The sequence below is a fragment of the Zosterops lateralis genome (assembly GCF_965231275.1).
Source record: "Zosterops lateralis genome assembly, chromosome: 19".
Taxonomy (NCBI): Eukaryota; Metazoa; Chordata; class Aves; order Passeriformes; family Zosteropidae; genus Zosterops; species Zosterops lateralis.
In genome coordinates, this window is record NC_139779.1 from 7,674,813 (window position 1) to 7,693,787 (window position 18,975).

Below are 18,975 nucleotides of genomic sequence, written 5' to 3' on the forward strand. Positions count from 1 at the left end.
AGCCCCAACCATGGAGCAGCTGCCCTGCCTGCAGCACCTGTCCCCATCTTGGCTGCCTGGCTCTGCCCAGTGCTCTGATCACCACTCACCTCTCATTAACTTCCAGTTTGACTCCAGTGTCACCAGCCCGTGCCTTGCTCAGCATCTCCTGATTGAGGGGAGGCAGGCTGTACTGAGCCCAATGCGCCTCTCTGGCTTCTACAGTGGTCCCAGCAGGCCCCCAGCATAGTGCCTGTGGGTACCTCTCTGCTCATGGTGACCCTCACCTCAATACGGGCAGATGCTGTTTCGATGGCCATGGCCGTTGCTGCCATCTCCTTGTCCACTAGGTCACCCAGCTCCTCCTGCTTGACATCCAGACCCCTGGGACGCAGCTCCTGGGGATAGGAAAGGATGAAAGGGACTGTCCAAGAGCACTACAGTCCTTCTGGCAGTGACTGCCATGGCCTGATCCCATCCCACCAGCCCTCCTGGGCCACCCACCTCCCCAATGGCGGTGATCTGGCCCAGGCAGGCTGTCACCAGGCTGCAGTCAGCACTTGCCACCATCCCTGGGTCTTGCAGGGCGCTGAGGTAGCTCACAGCCTCACTGCCACACTGCTTGCACAGCTCCAGCAGACCTGCATGGGCAGCATGGAGGGCTGAGGGGGCCATACGTGGGGAGGAGATGCCTGGTTCCTACCCACCACAGCATCTTGCCTGTGCTGGCCTCTACCTGCCCTGGTTTCTGCCCACTTCAGCACCCTACTTGCCCCAGAATCCTGCCCGCTTATCCCCGCCTCCTGCCATGACCTCTGCACACCCTGGCCTCCACTCACCCCAGCATCCTCTTTGCCCTGGCCTACCCTGGTACCTTCCCACCTTGACATCTGCTCACCCCAGCCCCTGCTCACCCTGATCCCCTGCCCATCTTGACCCCTGCCCAGCCCGATCCCTAGCCCAGGCTGGCCCCCGCCCACCCAGCCCCTGGCCTGGGGCATCACTCACGGTCAGCAGGCTCCACAGGGGCCACATGGGAGGTCGCACTGCCCTGCAGGAGGGTGTTGCTGACCAGGTGGGCGAAGAGAGCCAGGCAGGGCAGCAGGGAGCTCACAGCTGTGGCAGGACAACAGGCATAGGCCTCAGCTTCCACCGTGCTGCCCACCTGCCCCGTGTGCCAGGGCGGCCCTTGTGCCCAGCACTGCCACCTCTCACCTGCACCATCTGAAAGGTACTTGCTGTGTGCATCCTGCAGTCGCTCTGCGCACTCAGAGGCTGCCAGTGTCTGGGACAGGAGGCAATCTGCAGGCAGACAGCAGGCAGGGCTCAGCCAGGACCACAGGGAGCAGGTAGGCTGGGGTAACATCAGGTTGGGGAGCAGCAGGGGCATCACCTGCTGAGCCGGTGCAGCTGACATGAGCAGGATCCTCCATGCGAGCCAAGGAGTCCTGCACCATACGCTTGGCCTCCTGCACAGTGCCTCGCACCAGGGACAGCTGCTCCTCAGCCAGGCGCTGTTGCAGCGCCTGCTCTGTGTTCTCCTGCTGGGCCAGAGCTGGGTTCAGAGCCCCTCCTGGGCCATCAGGCACTCCCTGCACCTGGCCCACCCAAACCCCTCTGGTCTGGCCAGAATGGGGATGGCAGGACCTTCATGGTACCTTGTCTTTCAGCTGGGTCTGCAGCATCTCCAGCTCTGCCCTGCTGCTCTTTTGCTCGTGGCTGAGCGTGTCCTGCAGCTGCTGCAGCTCAGCCTGCAGAGCTGCCATCTTGTCCCTGTTCTGCTCTGCTGCTTGGCTCAGCCTGTCCCTCTCCTGCTCCAGGTTGGCAATCCGAGTGCTCTGCTCTGCTCTTGCCTGGGGGGGTATGAAATGGCAGTTGGGGCTGTGTTGAGGGTTAACCCTCCAGTTTGGGGACTCATTCTTGATACAGGCTTGGGCCACCCCAACTGCCCCTGCTGGGTGCATCATGGCCCTCACAAGCACAGCTCCCCACACCAAGCAGCTCTGACAATCTTATCTGGTGACGACTGAGGCTCCTGGGGAGTCTTTTCACTTTTATCAGTGAAAATGCATTTTCATCACGACTGTCACCATCCTGATGGAGGAGTGGTGCTGCCTCTGCCACATCCCTATCCTGCTGCTGAGTCTGCCCACCTCATAGATGGGTGACTGCATTTTCCTGCCAGTTTCTGCCTCCTACAATAAGCCCAGGCACCCCTGCTGTCTTCCACAGCTCTGTCAGCACAGTATATCCTCTGGCACATCATGCAATGTAATGTCACACTGCTACCTGGGCTTACAGGAGGCAGAGCTGCTGACTGACCCTGTTCTTCCAGGCATTTTATTCCATGATCCCTGTTGCTGGAGCCCATTGCTCCACATACTATCACACTCAGGAGCATGAAACCCATCGGTGTGACATCAAACCCACCCAGATTTGACAAAGATGACAGGGAGCTAGTTTTGATGCCAGTGATGTCAAATAGTTAAGGCTGGCTACCCAGCCCGGAGGAGTGCTAAGGGTCCCCGTCATGTGCTCTCACCTGTGTGTTAGACTCCAGCGTGCCCTGGAGGACCTGCAGCTCCTGTCTGCTGGCTGCCAGCTCCCGCTTCAGTGTCTCCAGCACCTCTGCCTGCTCCTGAGACTGCAGCAAGGGGAAAGGTTGTCACCGGTGGTGCCTCATGGGGAGCCCCTCCTCATCTCTGGTGTGTTCCCTCATCCTGACTCACCTTCCTCTGTGCCTGCTCGCTCACCCGCTGGAAGGAATCCTCCAGCTCCTTCTTTTCCTGCTCCACATCCCCCTGGGCCTGCCTGGCCACTGTAATCTGCTTGGTCACCTCTGCATTCTGGCAGCATCAGAGAATGAGATGAGCAGCCCCTGGTGTCAGGGGGCACAGCTGGTAGAGGGGATGCTGGGGGGGGGGGGCGTTTGGGGAGCCCACCTTGCGCAGCAGGTCAGCGTGGTTCTGCACCAGCTCACTGTACTTCTCCTTCAGTTTGCTGTACCGCTGCTCGTTGGCCTGTGCTCGTCCTGCCACACACGCAAGGACACAGAGCTGAGCACCTGGGGACCCCCTGCCTGGGACTCACCGCCACCATATGCCAGTGCTGGCACTTCCTGCTCACTCTCAATTTCTGTCAGGCTCCGCTGAGCCTTCTCCGTGTCCTCCCGCTGCTTCTTCAGCTCCTCCAGCTCTGTGCGCAGGAACTCACTCTCGTCCTGTGCCTGCTGCTTCAGGTGCTGCTGTTCGGCCAGTTCAGCCTCCAGCTCGCTGGCACGGCCACGCAGCTGCACTGCACCCCGTGCGCTCTGCAGGGACGGGTGGGGGCTGATGGCGCTGTTCAGTGCTAGCCAGGACCATACAATGCCCACTGGCACCATCACACACCCACCAGTACTGTCCAGCAACGCCCTCATGGGTACCACTCTGCAGGCCCCCAGGTGCATCTGGGCAAAGCACAGGGATGCTGGGCAGCGGGGCTGAGCCCACCCCCCAACAGGGATACAGCCCCCTGGCACACCTGGGGACCCTTTGTATGAGAGATGCCACTGGGAAGAGGGCAGGACAGAGATGGGGTGACTGTCTTGTCCACCCCAGGGACACAGCCACCAGCCTATGCAACATTCCCAGTGGGTCTTATCCTGCCCACCTGGTTGTCACTCACCTCAGCCTTGAAGTTTTCCAGCTCTTCCTTCAGGGCTGTGATCTCCCTGTAAAGCTGCTCAATTAGCCGGTCCCTGGAGTAGGAGAGACATGGCACCCTCAGTGCCATCGGGACACAGCCTGGGAGGGGAGGTGTCCCCTATGTCACCATGGCTGCGATGCTGCTCCAGGCAGAGAGCCCCCGGTACAATCTTGGCGATCCCACAGCATTGCCATGATTGCTTACTTGTCATCCTTGCTCATCCCGTTCTGGTTGTTGAAGTTGAAGGGGTCACAGCTGAAGGAGCTGCCAAAGATGTCATCAAATTTGTTGTCAAACAGGCTCTGTGGGAAGAGCAGGACAGAGCTGGAGTGACCCCACCACCACTTGGTAGCTCTTGCCCCTCCATGTCCCATGTCACTGCCAAGCCAGCCTATGAGCTGCCTGGACACTGGGGCTGGTTCTCCTCCTGCTTCCAGGACACTGAATGTGATCAACTTGATGAACATGGAGCATCTATGGTCCATCCCCACCTAACTCCCAGAGGGAGAAGATCCCCAAAACCATGTCACTGCATGCTCCTTCCCCGCCCCGCTCAACGCCTGAGGACAATCCTTGGAGAGGAGGGTGAACACCTAAAGGTCTCCATGGCAATGCTCGAAGCCAAACCTCTCCTTGCTCATGATCAGAGGGCAGCACACCACTGAGCAGCACTGGGAGAATTCACCCTAGCAGCACCCCGACAGGACACCCAGCATGCAGATGGGACATCCAGCACCCAGACAGGGTGTCCAGCACTGACCCATCTCTCTCTTCAGTGACATTCCCCAGTTCCTGAGGCTATCCCCACTGTCTCAGCCCTCACTGCAGCATGGATTTGGATAAACAACCCTGGGCCCAGAGCCAGAGAGCCCCCACCATCCTCACCTGTGAGGCTGCATCCATCTCCACCAGGTCTGTGATGGGCTCGCTGTCAGGCGAGGATGCCTCGGCAGGGATCACCACCACAGGGCTGATGTGCTCTGACAGCGCAGAGGCACGCAGGAAATTGGGAGGGTTCTGGGGAGGGAGGGAAACAGGGCTGAGGGGAAGGACTGGCACTGCTGCTGGGCTGAAGGCACAGTTGGTTGAAATCCTGCCCTGGAGCTGAGCTGCCCATGCCTTGACCCATGAGAATGGAGCCAGGACCACAAGGATGGAGTCAGGGTGCAGAGGAATAGAATCAGAACCCAACAAGACGGAACCAGGACCCACAGGGATGGATCTCAGCAAGGGCTATGGATCAGTGAGAGAGGGGATCCCAGCTATCAGTCAGAGGGCAGCTCCATCCAGTCAGATGCCACCCAGTGAGGGATAAAAGAATGATCCTCAAGGTCAAAGAGCCCCATGCTGCCACCAGACCTAAGAAGCTGAGCAAGGCAACAAGAGGCTTTTTTGGGCCTTTTGCCAGTGCCCCCACTGTTGCCCCTGGGCACAGGGACAGGGAACATGGGGACTGCAGGATCTCACCTCTGGCAGCTGTGGGATCTGAATCAGCTGCTTGAAGTACTGCAGGTTGCTGGAGCGGTAGAAAAAGTCCTTGAGCCTGCAAGAGAATGGTTAGGTATGGCTCTTGTCAAACCTGGACAACCCCTTGCCGGGCTCCAGGTGATGTCACCTGGCCATTGTACTGCTCTGGAGGGGAAGGTGTTTTGTGCGGCCACCAAAGTCAGGGCAGGTCCTAAAAATCCTCCCACTGCTGAAGGGTTTATCCCATAAACCCCAGGCCTGATGGGCAGGGAGAAGGACCTGGAACTTGAGCAATCTGGTCTAGTGGAAGGTGTCCCTACCCATGGCAGGGGGCTGTACCTGATGACCTTCAAAGATCCTTCCAATCTAAACCACTTCCTGGCTACCCAAAGCTTTCAGGAGCAGGGGGGATTCCTGCCTAGAGCCAACACCCTCACCTTCAGTTCCTGCAGAAGCATCTTCCCCAGAAGCAGGGTACCTCCCTCCAGGACTTACAGTTCTGGGGAGGAGGGACAGTGTCCAGCCACACCACTCCTAGCTCCCACCTCTCCCAGTCACCTGAGCATCCCAGTCAGGATCTTGGCACTGTTGATCCCTGTCCCAAAGTTAGTCCCTGTGTGGTCAGAGCACAACCAGCCCTGCTTTTGCTCTTTGCAGTTTGTGACCTTGAATCAAGATGTCCCTCAGTACCATGACATCCTCCCCTGGCACCATGACATCCCCTGCCTGTTCTCAGTGGCCAGTTTCTGTTTTGGTTATTCTAAGAAATCACCTATCCGAGACCACAGCACATCCCTGCTGACTCATTTTTAACCTCAGTGCCTTGGGAGCACTCCCACTGCACCAGTGCTCTGGGTCTGGGCACTTACTTTCGGAACTGCTCCAGGAAGCGATCTCGGTGGCCCTGCAGTGTATCTGCCGGCAGACCTGGAAGAAACAGCAAGTAGAAATGTCAGCAGGTGTCTTCATGGATCAGGGAATGACCCATCAGCACAGCCTTGTGGAAATGGCACTTTCCCAGAGATGGCCACCCTCCTCTGGGGGTCTGAATACACCACGCAGTATCCTGCTGCAGGAGGGGACCACACCCCGCGCTCCCCAGGGCAGAGAGAAGCATGCACTGGTGGCTGCCACAATTTAGATCCTGAAGGATATGGGTTTTGCACCTCCTTGCCATGGCAACTCCCTTCACCCCCCAAAAGAAGTTGGGAAAGAGGTGGTGGTGGAACAGCCCTGGCTGAGCAGGGTGGTGGCCCCAGTGCCTCCCTGTGTGTCTCCCCCATCAAAGGCAGTGGTGCTGGGGACACTCACAGGAGTGGAGCTTGAAGAGCAGCTTGACAGTGTAGTCGTAGAGGTGGCTGCAGTCCAGGATCACCTGGATAAGTGGGGCCAGACGGCACTGCCCTGCTGCTGTCACTGACACCGAGCGTGACATGTCCAGGGAGCTGAACACTGCAGGGAAGGAGCACAGAATCAGATTCGGCAGCACTGGCAGTATCAGAGGGTGCCATACTATGTCTGCCAAATCCACAAATGTCATCCAGAGTAAGATACCTACTGGCCCTTGGGGACACAGCCTGCTGCCCTGCAGCAGGAGGGGAAATTTCCACCCAGGTCTCCCACTCAGGCCTGGGAACACTCCAGCCTGGCACTATAGCCCTCCAACCAGGAGCCCTAGCCATGTCCTGGACAGAGCTGACACGTGACCCCTGTGCTCTGCCTGTCACTGTTGTCCCACTGGCCACTGGAGTGTGCTGGGTGTGCCAGAGGGAAGATGCTTCAAAACCAGCTTGGAGCAGCTGAAGATTATCTCATTCCAACACCTTTCACTAGACCAGAGTGCTCCAAATTCTATCGAACCTGGTCTGGAACACTTCCAGGGATGGGGCAGCCACAGCTCCTCTGGGCACCCTGTGCCAGGGCCTCACTATCCTCACAACCAAGATTTTCTTCCCAATTTCCCACCTAGCCCCACATTCTGCAGTGGGAAGCCATCCCCCCTTGTTCTGTCACTCCAGGCTCTTGTCCAAAGTCCCTTTCTGGTGCTCTTGGAACCCCTTTAGGCACTGGAAGGAGCTTTAAGATCTTATTGGAGCCTTCTGTTCTCCAGCTGAACACCCCCAGCTCTCCCAGCCTCTGTCAAGAGCAGAGGGGCTTCAGCCCTCAAGATCATCTTTGTGGCCTCCTCTGGACTTGCTTCAGTAGCTTGCTGTGCTTGATGTGCTAGGACATCAGGCCTGAAGGCAGCTCTGCAGGTGGGCTCTTACCTAAATGGGGCAGAGGGGCAGAATCATCCCCTCACCTGCTGCCCACACTGGGGGATCAGCCCAGGGCATGGAGGGTTTTGGAGCACACATGGCTGGGGCATATTGAACTCCTCATCCTCCAGCATCCCCAAGTCCTTCCTGGCAGGGCTGCTCTCCATTCCTTCATCTTCCAGCCTGGATTGATACCAGGGGTTGCCCTGACCCAGGTGAAACATCTTCCACTTTGCCTTGTTGAATCATAGTTCAACAAGTGAAGTGCCCATAGAAGAGCTGAGCTGTGGTGCCCTCAGCCAACATCCCGTCAGAGCCTCCTCCAACTCGGATCAGCCCCGCAGAGGGGCTGGACTCCAGCAGATCTCTCACTCCACCATGTTTCAGAGTAATGCTGGGCTTTACCTGTCTGGAAGAGGTTCAGTTCACACTCCAGGTAGTCAAACATCTCCACCGTCAGCTGAAAACTAGGAAACAGGGTGGAGGATGGTTGGGAACTGTCCCCAAGGCCACCCATGAGGAAGTATCCTGTCCTTCCTTGGTCATGTGGCCAGTGGGGTTGGGAAGATCGCGCCACCCATCTGCACCCACTCCCTCCCTGAACTTTTCCCTGCCCCACACTCACAAGTTATTGACGTCGTTCTCCCCAGCCTCATCAAGCTGCCTGTCAGACATCTGCAGATTTCCAGGGAATCGGGGATTCTGTGAGGAAAGCAGGAGTCAGGAAAGGGTTCCAGAGTATCTCCTGGTCTGGCCACAGCTCTGAGAGCACCAGGGCTGTGATCCTGAAGCCTCAAAGTCAGCTCTTGGATGACCCAGGGGAGTAATGTGGGGGAAAAAGGAGGTAGTGCAGGGTCTCTGAACCCTTAGTGAGCACCACATCCCTAATCCACAGCATCTGTTCTCTTCCCAGCAAGAAAATAACCCTGATTCTCCCTGGACTGAGAAACCTGCCAAGCAGGGAGGAGACAGGGCTGCCAGCAGAGAGCTGGATGGGCTGGAGTGATATCTGCCCCAGGGGGTACCGGCCCTGGTATTTTGGGGAAAGTCACATCACACTTCAAAGACAGGGCGATGGCCACAGAAAACACCTCTTTCCAGCAGTTCTTCCCTGTTTCCCATCTAGGATAGCTGGAGGAGAAAGGGGTGTGTGTGTTTCCTACTACTTGTAGCCCACCAACTCTCAGCCTGGCCTAAGGGCCACCAGGAATTCTGCCACCCACAAAGCATTGGTCCTTGGGCCATTTTTGATGGCCACTGGCAGCTTTGTGAATGTTTCATGGAGGCAGCAGGATGGCCATGCTGGTCCCTTGCTGTCACCCCAGTGCCCACCCCTTACTACGGTCCTGGGGACAGGGACATGGGGTGCTTACCTTGGTGTGAAATTCCATCTTGGTTCTCAGCAGTTTGAGGTAGATGCTGCAGAGCTGACCATAGCCCTCACTCAAGTGGCCCTATGGGGACCCAAAACAACTGTTGAGATCCAGGGCAGGCTGTGGAAAAGCTTCTTCTACTGCAGAATGATTGACCTCTCCCTTCTCTCCCCAAAATCACAGCCAAACCCTCCTCGCTGGCACCTGGATGCAGGCTGGCTGTACTGAAGGGATTTGGTCAGACCTTCTCATTACCTTCTCCGCATGTTTCAATGCCATTTGACTGTCAGAGCCAAGTTTTTACTGGGTTTTGCCATAAAACAGGAAGGAGGCATTTGATTTTGGTGGAACACAGAATGCAACTGAAACTCAGCCCAGGCAGGTGATGACAGCCACAGGTCAGCCATGGCAGCACTCCACTTCCTGGGAGAGGGAATCTCCCAAGCCTACAGCCCTCCAGCTGGGCCAAGGCACCTCCAGGGTCTCCCCCCATGGCTGGCAGGGTTGATCACTTACCCACATCCTGCTCATGTCGCTCAGCTCATTCTTGTATCGCATGGAGTCTTTCAGGACCTGGAGGAATGATGGTGACAGTCAGTAGGCAGAGCACCAGGACACAGTGTTCCACACTTGAAACCAGGAACCAGGTGACAAATGGGAGGTCTTGATGCATTCCCGACCCATTTATTGCCACCACCAGCCCTGGGTGCCTCTGCTTCCGCAAATAGGATCCTTGCTGATGGCTCCTGCACCAACGCCATTGCCAGGCGCTGAGCAGTTTCCTGTGGCGCTGGCACTGCTGTTAGCACTGGGGTTCGAGGCACATGGGGCTTTGGGCAGGGCAGCACCAGGAGGGCTCTGGCACCCAGGACTGACCTGCAGGAGGGCATGACCCTTTGGGAGAGCTCCAGCACTGGTGTCCACATAGATTTAACCCCAGAAGAGCACCAGCTCCAGGCCCTACTAAGGACAAACCCCTAGGAGGCCAATGACCCTCTGTGAGGACTCCAGCCCCCACCCCAGGACTGACCCTGCAGAAGGACACTGACCCTCCAGCATCTTCCATCACCTGGTGCAGCCCTGCAGGGGAAACGATTTGGCCCCAAGCTGATCTTTGGGCACTCACATTGGAATGTCCATCCCGGAGGAGCTTGTGGAAGACATGGCAGAACTTCCAGCAGAGCACGGCATTGCCGGACAGCGGCAGCCGGTTCACCACTGACCAGAAGGTCTGTGCTCCCTTCTCATGGTGAGTGCCCAGGATGCATGGTGCTGGTGGTCAAGGAAGTCTCCCCTGCCCTTTGGTGATGGAGAATGGCTACCCAAAGACAGCTGCACCCACAGAGCCCAGGGGGGCCAGGTCACCACAGGAGCTAATGACGCCCAGCCCAGGCACATGCTGTCCCCAAAGTGGCACAAGCCACCCTCGCCCCGCCAGCCCTGCTCTGGGAGCACCAATGGCACATGCAAGGCTGGGGCTGCGCCTCCACTGAGCCTTCCCAGGTGCCTGGCTGGGATGCTGGGGATCCACTTTTGGTGGCAGTGTCCCAACCTGCTGTAGGCACCTTCCCCTCCTGCCTTCTCCTGGGATGGCAGTGCTAAGAGCACCAGCCTGGGCACCTAACAATATTCATAGGCTGTGACAGCAGAGACAGGGACCCTGTGCCATGCTGGAAAAATAGCCAATGTTGTTAATAGCCTCCAGCCTCCCCAGCACCCTGGGCACTTCTCACACACCCTCTTGATGCTTCCCCTTTTCCAGGCAGCCCTAGCCCTGCTCCCACACTCCTTATCCCATGGCCAGCTTTGAGAAGGATATTCCTGGCGTGTTTCTCCTTGACAGCCACTTCCTGCGCATTAATGGCCTTATTGATGCTGACAGTCTGCAAGAGAGAAATGATGGGGGGGTGAGATGGGAAAGGTTGAGGCTCCTTCATGGTCCCCCCCTTGCTCACTGAGACCCTCTGGCTCTGCAGTAGCTGGGTTCCATGCAGGTCCCCAATGTGCCAGCTGGATGCTGACCTTTCCTGGATGCCTTTCTGGGATGCAGTTGGCATCCATCAGGTTCAGCTAGTGCCAGGATTCATTTACTTAGGATAATAACAAAGCAATTAAAGCAGTGCCCACAAAGAGCCCTCTGCTGCCCTCAGAATGGTGGGACAGGCAGAAGGAAGGCAAATCCCTCCCCTGCCCTTGGATCGTGGGCAGCAGCTGGTGGCTCCTACCCCACTTTTGGGGGTGCTGAATGAGGAGGACAATTTGAGGGGGCACCAAAAATCAGGCAGTGGGGTGGCAAGACCACTGCCAGAGCTGCCTGGCAAGTTCCTGGCTGCTCCATGGATTAGAGGGATAGAAGTGGAATCCACAGGCAGGGCTTGCCATGCAGGTGTTGAGGACCTTGAGGAGTCCACATGGAGGAGCCTGGGCACAGCCAGGCACCATTTATCCTATGGAAGGCAGTGGCAACTGGAAGCATTTTCCAGACAGGATTTTTAACTCTACCCCATTTCTGATCCTTCATAGAGAGAGAAAGATGCCAGCTCAGGGTCATCCTCTTCCCAAGCTCCCACATCACCAAGTGCTTCCTTGGCACCTGCTCCGTGAACATCCCACTGCCAAGGGAAGGAAGCATCTGGCTCAGCACTGTCAGAAGTAGCTTATTACTGATATAAACAAATTAAAGCTGTGAGATTAACTTATATGCCTTTCTCACTACAATCCTTGCTGCAGCCCTGCTTCCTGATGCTCTCTGAAGTGGCCTCACATGGCTTCATCTCTATGGACCCTGGTGAGTCTGTGCTGAGCGGGGCTGGAGGGTGCCCTAAATGTGGTGAAGTACAACCCAAATTCCCCAGGAAGTCCCTCTGCCACCTGGAGTGGGAATGATGATGCCCTGAGGCATATGAGACCCCACCCACAGCTGCACCCCTAGCCCAGAGCCAAGCACTCCCTTAGCTGAAACGGTGTCCAGATGCCTCAACATGAGCCAGTTCTGCTGCAGTGATGTCACTGCTCTGTGGTGTTTGCAGCCCCATCCCTATCGGCTCTGAGTGGTGAGCATGCAGGTGAGCAGTAAGGACCATGGAGGTGTCATGGGAGGTTACCAGAGCAAGATGCAGGAGGCTCATTTTGAGGTGTCAGGGGACCTGAATTGCCAGCTGCAAGACACCCATCCCAGGCATGCAGGGCAGAACCTGGAACTCAGCTTGGTTTTTTAAGGAACACCAGCAGTGGAGAGACACAACCATCCCTTCCTGAGGGCGATGGAGGCAACAGGTTCCCAGCATACGAGGAAAAGAGTGAGAGTCACCTCTGTAGCTCTGCCTGTCCCAGCAGCCACAGCCCCTTGTCAGAAAAACCACAAAATTAAATTCAGCATTTAAAAAGTGCTTGGGAAGGTGCATCTGCCAGTCTGGAGAGGGATGCCCATGCCGTAGAGGCTCAGAGCAGGATGCCTGCATCCCAACAGCCGTGACATGTGCCATGGATCCAGCTCCAGGCAGCTTGTCCTCTCCAAAACCCCAGTCTCCAGCCCCAGAGCTCCCAGGACTGTCAGGACAGTTGTGATGAACCAGCTGGCACAGTGAGGAGTGCCAGGATCAGCATTTAAATGCACATTCGACCTCAGCATGGAGTCCTGAACCACAAGGAACAAGACAAATGCAAAGCCAGAACTGGGGAGCAGAAGCTTATAAGCCAGAGGCAGATGTAGGCAGCACTCTCTCAAAGCCGCTCCTGCTGTCCCCAAACGACCAGAACAGGGGCAGTCTCTGGAGGCAAGCAGTGCTGCATCCCTGGGAAAGCTAGAAATGGAAGTCCCAGTTTAACTGCTCTCTTGTGCCAGCTTTTCCCAGCAAAGCAAGGACACTTTTTTCCAACCAAGGAAGTCCCAGCGACCTCCCAGAGTGAGGAGACACAGTGAGAGGGTGACAGGGGCTGGCAGCCCCTGGTTCCAGGCAGGGACCAGCTGGAATTTCTATTCCCAAGTTTCTCAACTCCATTTGAAGCACATACATCTTTCTGGAAGGCAGAAAGGCTCCTGAAGAAAAGCTGGATCTCACTTTCCTGTACTTATGGACACTCCACTTTCAACACTGCATCCCTAGGAGTGCAAGGCAGGGGTCTCATCCTGGGAGCCAATTGGGACATGCCCAAATTGCAAATTAGTGTCTCTGGCAGCGCCCACATCAGCAAACTGGAGGAGTACAGAGCAGCAGCAGGAGACCAAGGCTGGAATTGTCACCTCCGGGGGACAAGCAGGGTCAGGGAGGGTGATTTGGCTGCAAAATTGGGTCAGAATGGAGGGAAATTTGGGGCTGCCTGGACAGCAAGTCCGGACCCCTTCCCCACAGAGGGTCTTTCACCCTGATTTAGAGATGCCACTTCCCACCAACATCCCATACCTGCAGTTGATGGAATTTTAATTTAATTATGAGCTTCCAACCTATGAGGGTGACTTCTGACCCACAAGGATACATCTGGGCAGCACTGCCGGGCCCACTCCAGTTTCATGAACAAGGGGCAGGGGACATCAGGGACATGGGGCAGCCCCACACCCCAACCTGCTGCTGGGACAGGAAACCCTGGAGTTTCCTCTTGTGCAACAGGCCAGGTGGGAAGCAGAAGAGTCCAGAGGGGTATATTGCATAAGGGCAGGTGTGAGGGTGACACTGCCATGCAGCCAGCCTGGCAGAGCCACAGGGATAGGATGTGGGACTGAGCTCAGTAGGGCAGGACCTGGGGCAGGGCTGTGCACGGGGCTCTGCCAGACTATGGAGTGGCTCCATGGGTGCTGCAAGGGCTGGGAAGGACATTGAGGCTGGGAAGGCTGCAAGCACTGTTAGCTGTCCAAGTGCCACTGGAGCAGGGTGAGGAAACCCCACCAGTGTGTGCATGGAAAAGCATAGGCCATTTAGGAGAGGAGCAGTCTGGGACTATCTATCTCTGAATAATGGGATTTTTCAAATCTTCTTTTCCTCCCTCTGCAACGCCAAGAAGACTCCCAGAAACCTGTGGAAGTTCTACTGCCCATGGCTTGACAGGTCACCATAGCTATGTCCCATGGAATTCCCAACCCCTGATCCAGCCCAGCTCTTCTCACAAGGACATCCCACAGTAAGGCAGAGCCGTCAACAGTTCTGCACTGGGGTGATGCATGGACCAGGTCTCATATCATCTCTACAGGCATGTGTTTGCAGGCTCTAGGCAGAGGAGTCCAAAACTGCATGGCTTGGGATAACAGAGGGTTTCTGAGCTCTGACACACACTTCCCTCTGCCACACACACCCTCACCCCCCACCAGTTCTCCCCAGATTACACTTTCACTCCCTGAATGCAAAATTTCCCATTTGGAGGCGAAGAGCCAAGCTTGGCTCAGGAGCAGCACAATGCCTTCCCGCTTTTTTTCATTTCCAAAAGGAAACAAGTGTTGATTAAAGACTCCATAGCTACTGCAAATTATCTGGAGAAACTGAGTAAGTTGCAGTGCAAATCCTCTTAGTAACACTCCCTCATTTCTCCTTAATTGCTTTCTATAAATGGAGAGCCGAGATGGAGTGTATTTCTGGAAAACCACTCACAAGCTCTGCAGACGCAGGAGCTTCGGAGAAGGAAGTGAGCAGGAAGACTTGACTACAAGCTCAGAAGAAAAATCCATGGGCTTAATTAAAATGCAAATCCCAGTAAAGCAAAGTTTGACTCAGGCCCTGGAGGTGTGCAGGACAAGGGAGGCAGGCAAGCTCCTCCAATGGCACATCTCTCTTGAAACATCACCCTCCTCCAGCAGCTAATGTCAAATCCCAGCCTTGATGGGGCTCAGGGAATGGTTTTGTTCAGCAAAATCCTGGAACAAAGCCAGCTGGATAACATCTGCTGTGGTCAATGTTCCCCTGAGGACTAGCAAAGGCTCCTGGGGACAGCTGGGGTGGCTGTGGTCCCCCCATGCTGGGCACCTGTGGCCTGACAGCAGGAGCAGGAAACAAACCTGGCTTTGTGCCTGCCAGCAGCCAGAGAGAAAGGGAGGCAGGAAGGCAAGAAACCAATGTTGGCAGGCCTGGGCAGCTACATGGGATGTAAAACGCAGGGATGTATTTCTAGGTATTGGACAGGAGGATGCTCAACCTATCTTTCTGCTCAGTCCCATAGGCTCCCTGGGAGAGGGGAGTCAGACATGTGGAAAATACCTTCCCAGGCTATTTGGCTGCATCTGCTGCTGAATCCGTGAATTCGGGAAGCAAGTGCTCCTCTCTTGGCTGGCTACATCCTGGAGCTGCTCTGGGGATGAAGTTCCTTGTCCAGGCTGTGTGAGCATATCCCAAAAGATGCTGCTGCTCTTCTCACCTCCTGCTCCCTCCAGATAAGAATCGTTCCCAAAAAGACACAAGTCTCAGATTTCCCACTGCTTGGGCCATAAAAACAACCATTTTCTGCAAACAAACGACATATTCCAGTGACAGAGAGCCCAAAACCTCACTGCATCCATCAGAGTCACTCCCAGTGGTGGTGACTTCCAATGTCTATCTCCAGGAGATGCTGATGCCACCAGCCCAGATGCCAGCAGGAGGAGGACCAAGGTGCCCAGAGACACCCCTGAACCCCAAGCACTACCAGTGTAGGTGTTTGGGGTCACCTTGTCCCACAGCCTGCACATGGAACACCCCAAAACAGAGTTATGGGGAAGATGGCAACAGGCTCTGTGAGCCATGCTGGACTCCAGTGCCATCACCGTGATGCTCTTCTTGGCAGTGATCTTGCTCTGGCATTGCTGCCTTCATGTCTGCTCTCCTGAGGACGGGAGGATGATGACTTCAGATCGATGACACCACCGGCCCCCTCCAGCACTCAGCAATGCCCGACAGAGGAGTGTTACAGAGCTCTTCCAGCAGAGGTGGGGTTTACACAGAAAAAAACACCTGGCCCAGGAAAAGGAGTGGTGGTATGAAGTTCAGAGGTCTCTGACCACAAGGAGACATGCGAGACTGGAAGCTGACACCCAGCTCCTGGCAGGCCTTTCCCTTGAGAGCCGTAGTGCTATTATCTCAGTAGGGAAACCAAAATAAAGTTGTAGGATGTCTATCATGTCCACTTGGGGCCTGCCTGGACAGCCCACTCCACCAGTGCCCAGCTCCTCCTGAGGGTAGCTCCTGAGGGTAGAGGTTGGGATCCACAGGAGGATGCACCCATGAGCTGTGTGTGCAAGGATTTGACCCACTGTTGGCTCTTCCAGAGCTTCCAGTGAAAATCCCAAGTTCCACACTATCAGTAGAGATGGGGTAGGATGAGACATTGTGATCCAATTGCTCCTCCACCTTCAAGGCAAAGGAAAGAAGGAAGGCAACCAGCCAACCAATCTGTGGTGAGTCCCAAGGGCTCCAGTGAGATACTCAACGCCAGTAGGGAAGAGCTGGAATGATCTCAGGAAGGGTTTGGCTCCCAGAAATAAGACTTCACCACAGTGAACACATCACTGCCCACCACAAGGAACCTGCACCTGGAATGCTGGGCAACTGGAATCCTCCAGCCATAAACAATTATGCAGTTTAATTTCTTGGACATGGAATTTTTAAATCCAGTTTAAGGAATGTGGACTTTTCCAATACACAGATAAACCTTAGGGGGAAAAAAGGATGGTAAGAAGCAATTTTGGGGACAACAGCTGACAAAGAGCAAGGCTACAAAATCCAGACCTCACAGAAACCAACTGGAGAAGTTGACACTGTAAAGTTCAGAGCCCAAGCTGCTGCTGCCCAGCACTTCTGACCCCAGAGCACAAGCAGAGCCCATGACAGGGGGCTGGATCCAGGGAGAGGCAGAAATCTAGGGAGAAACCCAAGATCCCAATCCCTCCATTAAAACACGCACATCTGCTCATTACTCTTCTCACTTAATTACTGTTCAGGGCACTCCATCAATCCTGCCCCATGTGCCCAGCTGGCTCAGCCATGGCCAGAGCCTTTCCCATGAGCTGCCCCGATAGCCAGGCTTTTAATTTTAAATAGGGATTTTATGCAAAGATAATCTCTTCCAGGAGTGGTGGTTTCTGTCTGGGGAGGGAGTGTGGCTGTGCCTGACAGGATCAGCAGTCCAGGAAGGTCTTCTATCACCTTCAAACATCCCTAAAACATTCCCAGTCATGCTGACCAGAGTCTTCTGCTTCCCAGCAGCTGCAAATATTTGGGCATTTTTTGGAACAGGAAGAGATAAAGGAGTGAGGACAGAGGATTTGGGGAGCAGATACAAGGAGCTCATCCAGATGTGCCTTTCTATGATCAGCTGCCATCCACAACCCACCTTTCTTGTGAAGCGTCACCCCAGCAGGAACACAGTGGTGCTTATTGCCCTAGCAGGATATTCCCAAATCAAGCTCAGATCTAGTGTTGGTGGAAATCGTTCTTTGCAATGCTTCTGGATGAACAGCGACTCCCGGGAGCAGGATGGGGCATCCCTCTCTCGTTATGCCCCCAGGATGTCTGTCTGGATCCTGCAATGGTGCCAAGAGCAGCCACAACCACACGGGCTCAATGCTGCATCTGAGGGGCCGGCTGGAGCACCGGGAAAAGCCAAATCCCTCTTCCCAGGTGAGCAGCGCAGGGGTGAACACGCTCCCTGTAGGAACAGTCCCTAAAAACCCACTTCGCACCTACAACTTGTTTCCATTCCTTCTACCTGGGCGAGGAGCAGTCCCCAGGGGCCGGAGGAGCTGTGACAGCGCTGGGCACGGGGACACAGGTGCACGGAGACACAGGTGTGTGGGGACAGGTGCCGGGGGTACATGGCACCCCGCACGCACGGGGACACGAGTGCTCGCGGGGACACGGTGCCCGCGGCACGGCCTGAGCCCGGCCAGCCGCCGGCTGGGGGCAGCCACCGGCACGGGCGTGTGGAGCGAACCCGCCCCGGCCGCGGCCGCACGGGGAGCTCCGCATCGCCACAGGGACGAGCCCGCGCACCGACCATCCCCGCTCCCTGCCGCGTTCCTCCGGGAATCGCCGCTACCGAGGGTAACGAGCTCCCCCGAGATGGAGTTTCCCCAGAAGCGACCCCTGATCCCAGGAATGAGCCCGGGGGATGGCCGTGGCCGCGCACTTACCACCTTGCCCAGCTCCATGGCGGGGGCTCGGGGCCCGGCTGCGGGCTCAGCGCGGCGCGGCCATGGCGGGGACCCCGCGGGGCGGCGGCGCTGGAAGGTTCTGCCGGGCAGCGGCGGCGGGGCGGGGACGGGAGCGGGGCCGGGCGAGGGGGGCTGAGGGGGCGCGCTCCCGCCGGGGGCGGCACGGCCGGGCTGAGGGGGGCTGAGGGGGCGCGCTCCCGCGGGGGGCGGCACAGCCGGGTGAGGGGCGCGGCCGCGGCGCTCGGCCCGAATAACAAAGGAGGCCTCGGGGGGCGGGCCCGGGGGGCGTCCCGCAGAACCGCCCGCCCACCCCCGCCCGCCGCGGGGCACCGGCACAGGGGAGGGGAGGGGAGGATGGTGGCCGGACCCCTCGGCGCAGGCGCTCCAGCTTTCCTGCCCTGCTTCATCCCTGACCCCGCTACTAGATGCCCGCTTCATGCCCCGCCCCACTGCCAGACCTGCTGCCCCATCTCATGCCTCCTGCCCCATTCTCTGCCCCATCCCTTGTACCACCGGCACCCTCCCGCTCCATCCCCTGCCCCACCGCCTGACCCCTCTGTTACCCCCTGTCGGGCTGCCTGTCCCTGTATCTGCTCCCTGGTGCATCCCCTGCCAGTCCCCCTGCTCCACCTCCTGCCCCACTCGTGCCCCATCTCTGTGCCCGGGAGTGGAGCTACACCAGCGGGTCTGTCTGGGACCTGCCCAGGGTTCCCTTGCTGCAGAGCCCAGTCGGCTGTTGGCACCTTAGTTCCAACAACAAAAGCAATTAAACCAGCACGGTAACAAGCCCCCGGCCCAAGCCCGTCCCGTAGGCAGGCAGGGCTTGATGACACCCATGACCACCCTGCCAAGGGACAGGAAAGCATCCAGACAGGAGGATTTTGGTTTTTCCCAGCTCCTCCTTGTGCTCAAGAAACGTTTTCTGATCGGAGGCACAAAAGAAACCCAAACAATTCTATCACTCAGTGAATCTCCTAAAAACAAACCCCACAGCACTGCTCTGGCCCTTGGCTTGCGGCAAGGAGACGGTTCAGAGACCGAAGAACAAAGTGCTGCTGCCGGGCCAGCCCAGCCAACACACTAATCCCCGGGGATTACTGCA

The 18,975-nt window shown here is 56.7% G+C and overlaps 1 protein-coding gene across 4 annotated transcripts in view; it reads right to left on the reverse strand.

The window, feature by feature from the left end:
• The window catches only part of HIP1 (huntingtin interacting protein 1), a 43,996-nt gene that overhangs the window by 4,343 nt on the left and 20,678 nt on the right, over window positions 1–18,975 (reverse strand). For 2 of the 4 annotated variants that reach the window (XM_083875042.1, XM_083875041.1), the window contains exons 2-24: window positions 10,584–10,647; window positions 9,891–10,033; window positions 9,281–9,337; window positions 8,765–8,845; window positions 8,017–8,093; window positions 7,797–7,858; window positions 6,445–6,585; window positions 6,003–6,060; window positions 5,134–5,209; window positions 4,552–4,683; window positions 3,871–3,968; window positions 3,646–3,718; window positions 3,106–3,289; window positions 2,922–3,010; window positions 2,709–2,825; window positions 2,522–2,623; window positions 1,638–1,832; window positions 1,373–1,520; window positions 1,195–1,281; window positions 988–1,095; window positions 484–620; window positions 267–377; window positions 90–148 (exon numbers count right to left, since the gene is read on the reverse strand). In XM_083875042.1, the coding sequence (XP_083731168.1) occupies window positions 90–148; window positions 267–377; window positions 484–620; window positions 988–1,095; window positions 1,195–1,281; window positions 1,373–1,520; window positions 1,638–1,832; window positions 2,522–2,623; window positions 2,709–2,825; window positions 2,922–3,010; window positions 3,106–3,289; window positions 3,646–3,718; window positions 3,871–3,968; window positions 4,552–4,683; window positions 5,134–5,209; window positions 6,003–6,060; window positions 6,445–6,585; window positions 7,797–7,858; window positions 8,017–8,093; window positions 8,765–8,845; window positions 9,281–9,337; window positions 9,891–10,033; window positions 10,584–10,647 (2,399 nt within the window). Of the gene's footprint in view, window positions 1–89; window positions 149–266; window positions 378–483; window positions 621–987; window positions 1,096–1,194; window positions 1,282–1,372; window positions 1,521–1,637; window positions 1,833–2,521; window positions 2,624–2,708; window positions 2,826–2,921; window positions 3,011–3,105; window positions 3,290–3,645; window positions 3,719–3,870; window positions 3,969–4,551; window positions 4,684–5,133; window positions 5,210–6,002; window positions 6,061–6,444; window positions 6,586–7,796; window positions 7,859–8,016; window positions 8,094–8,764; window positions 8,846–9,280; window positions 9,338–9,886; window positions 10,034–10,583; window positions 10,648–17,852; window positions 17,907–18,975 lie in introns of those variants that run through there. The other 2 variants (XM_083875043.1, XM_083875044.1) reach the window with 2 other exon arrangements.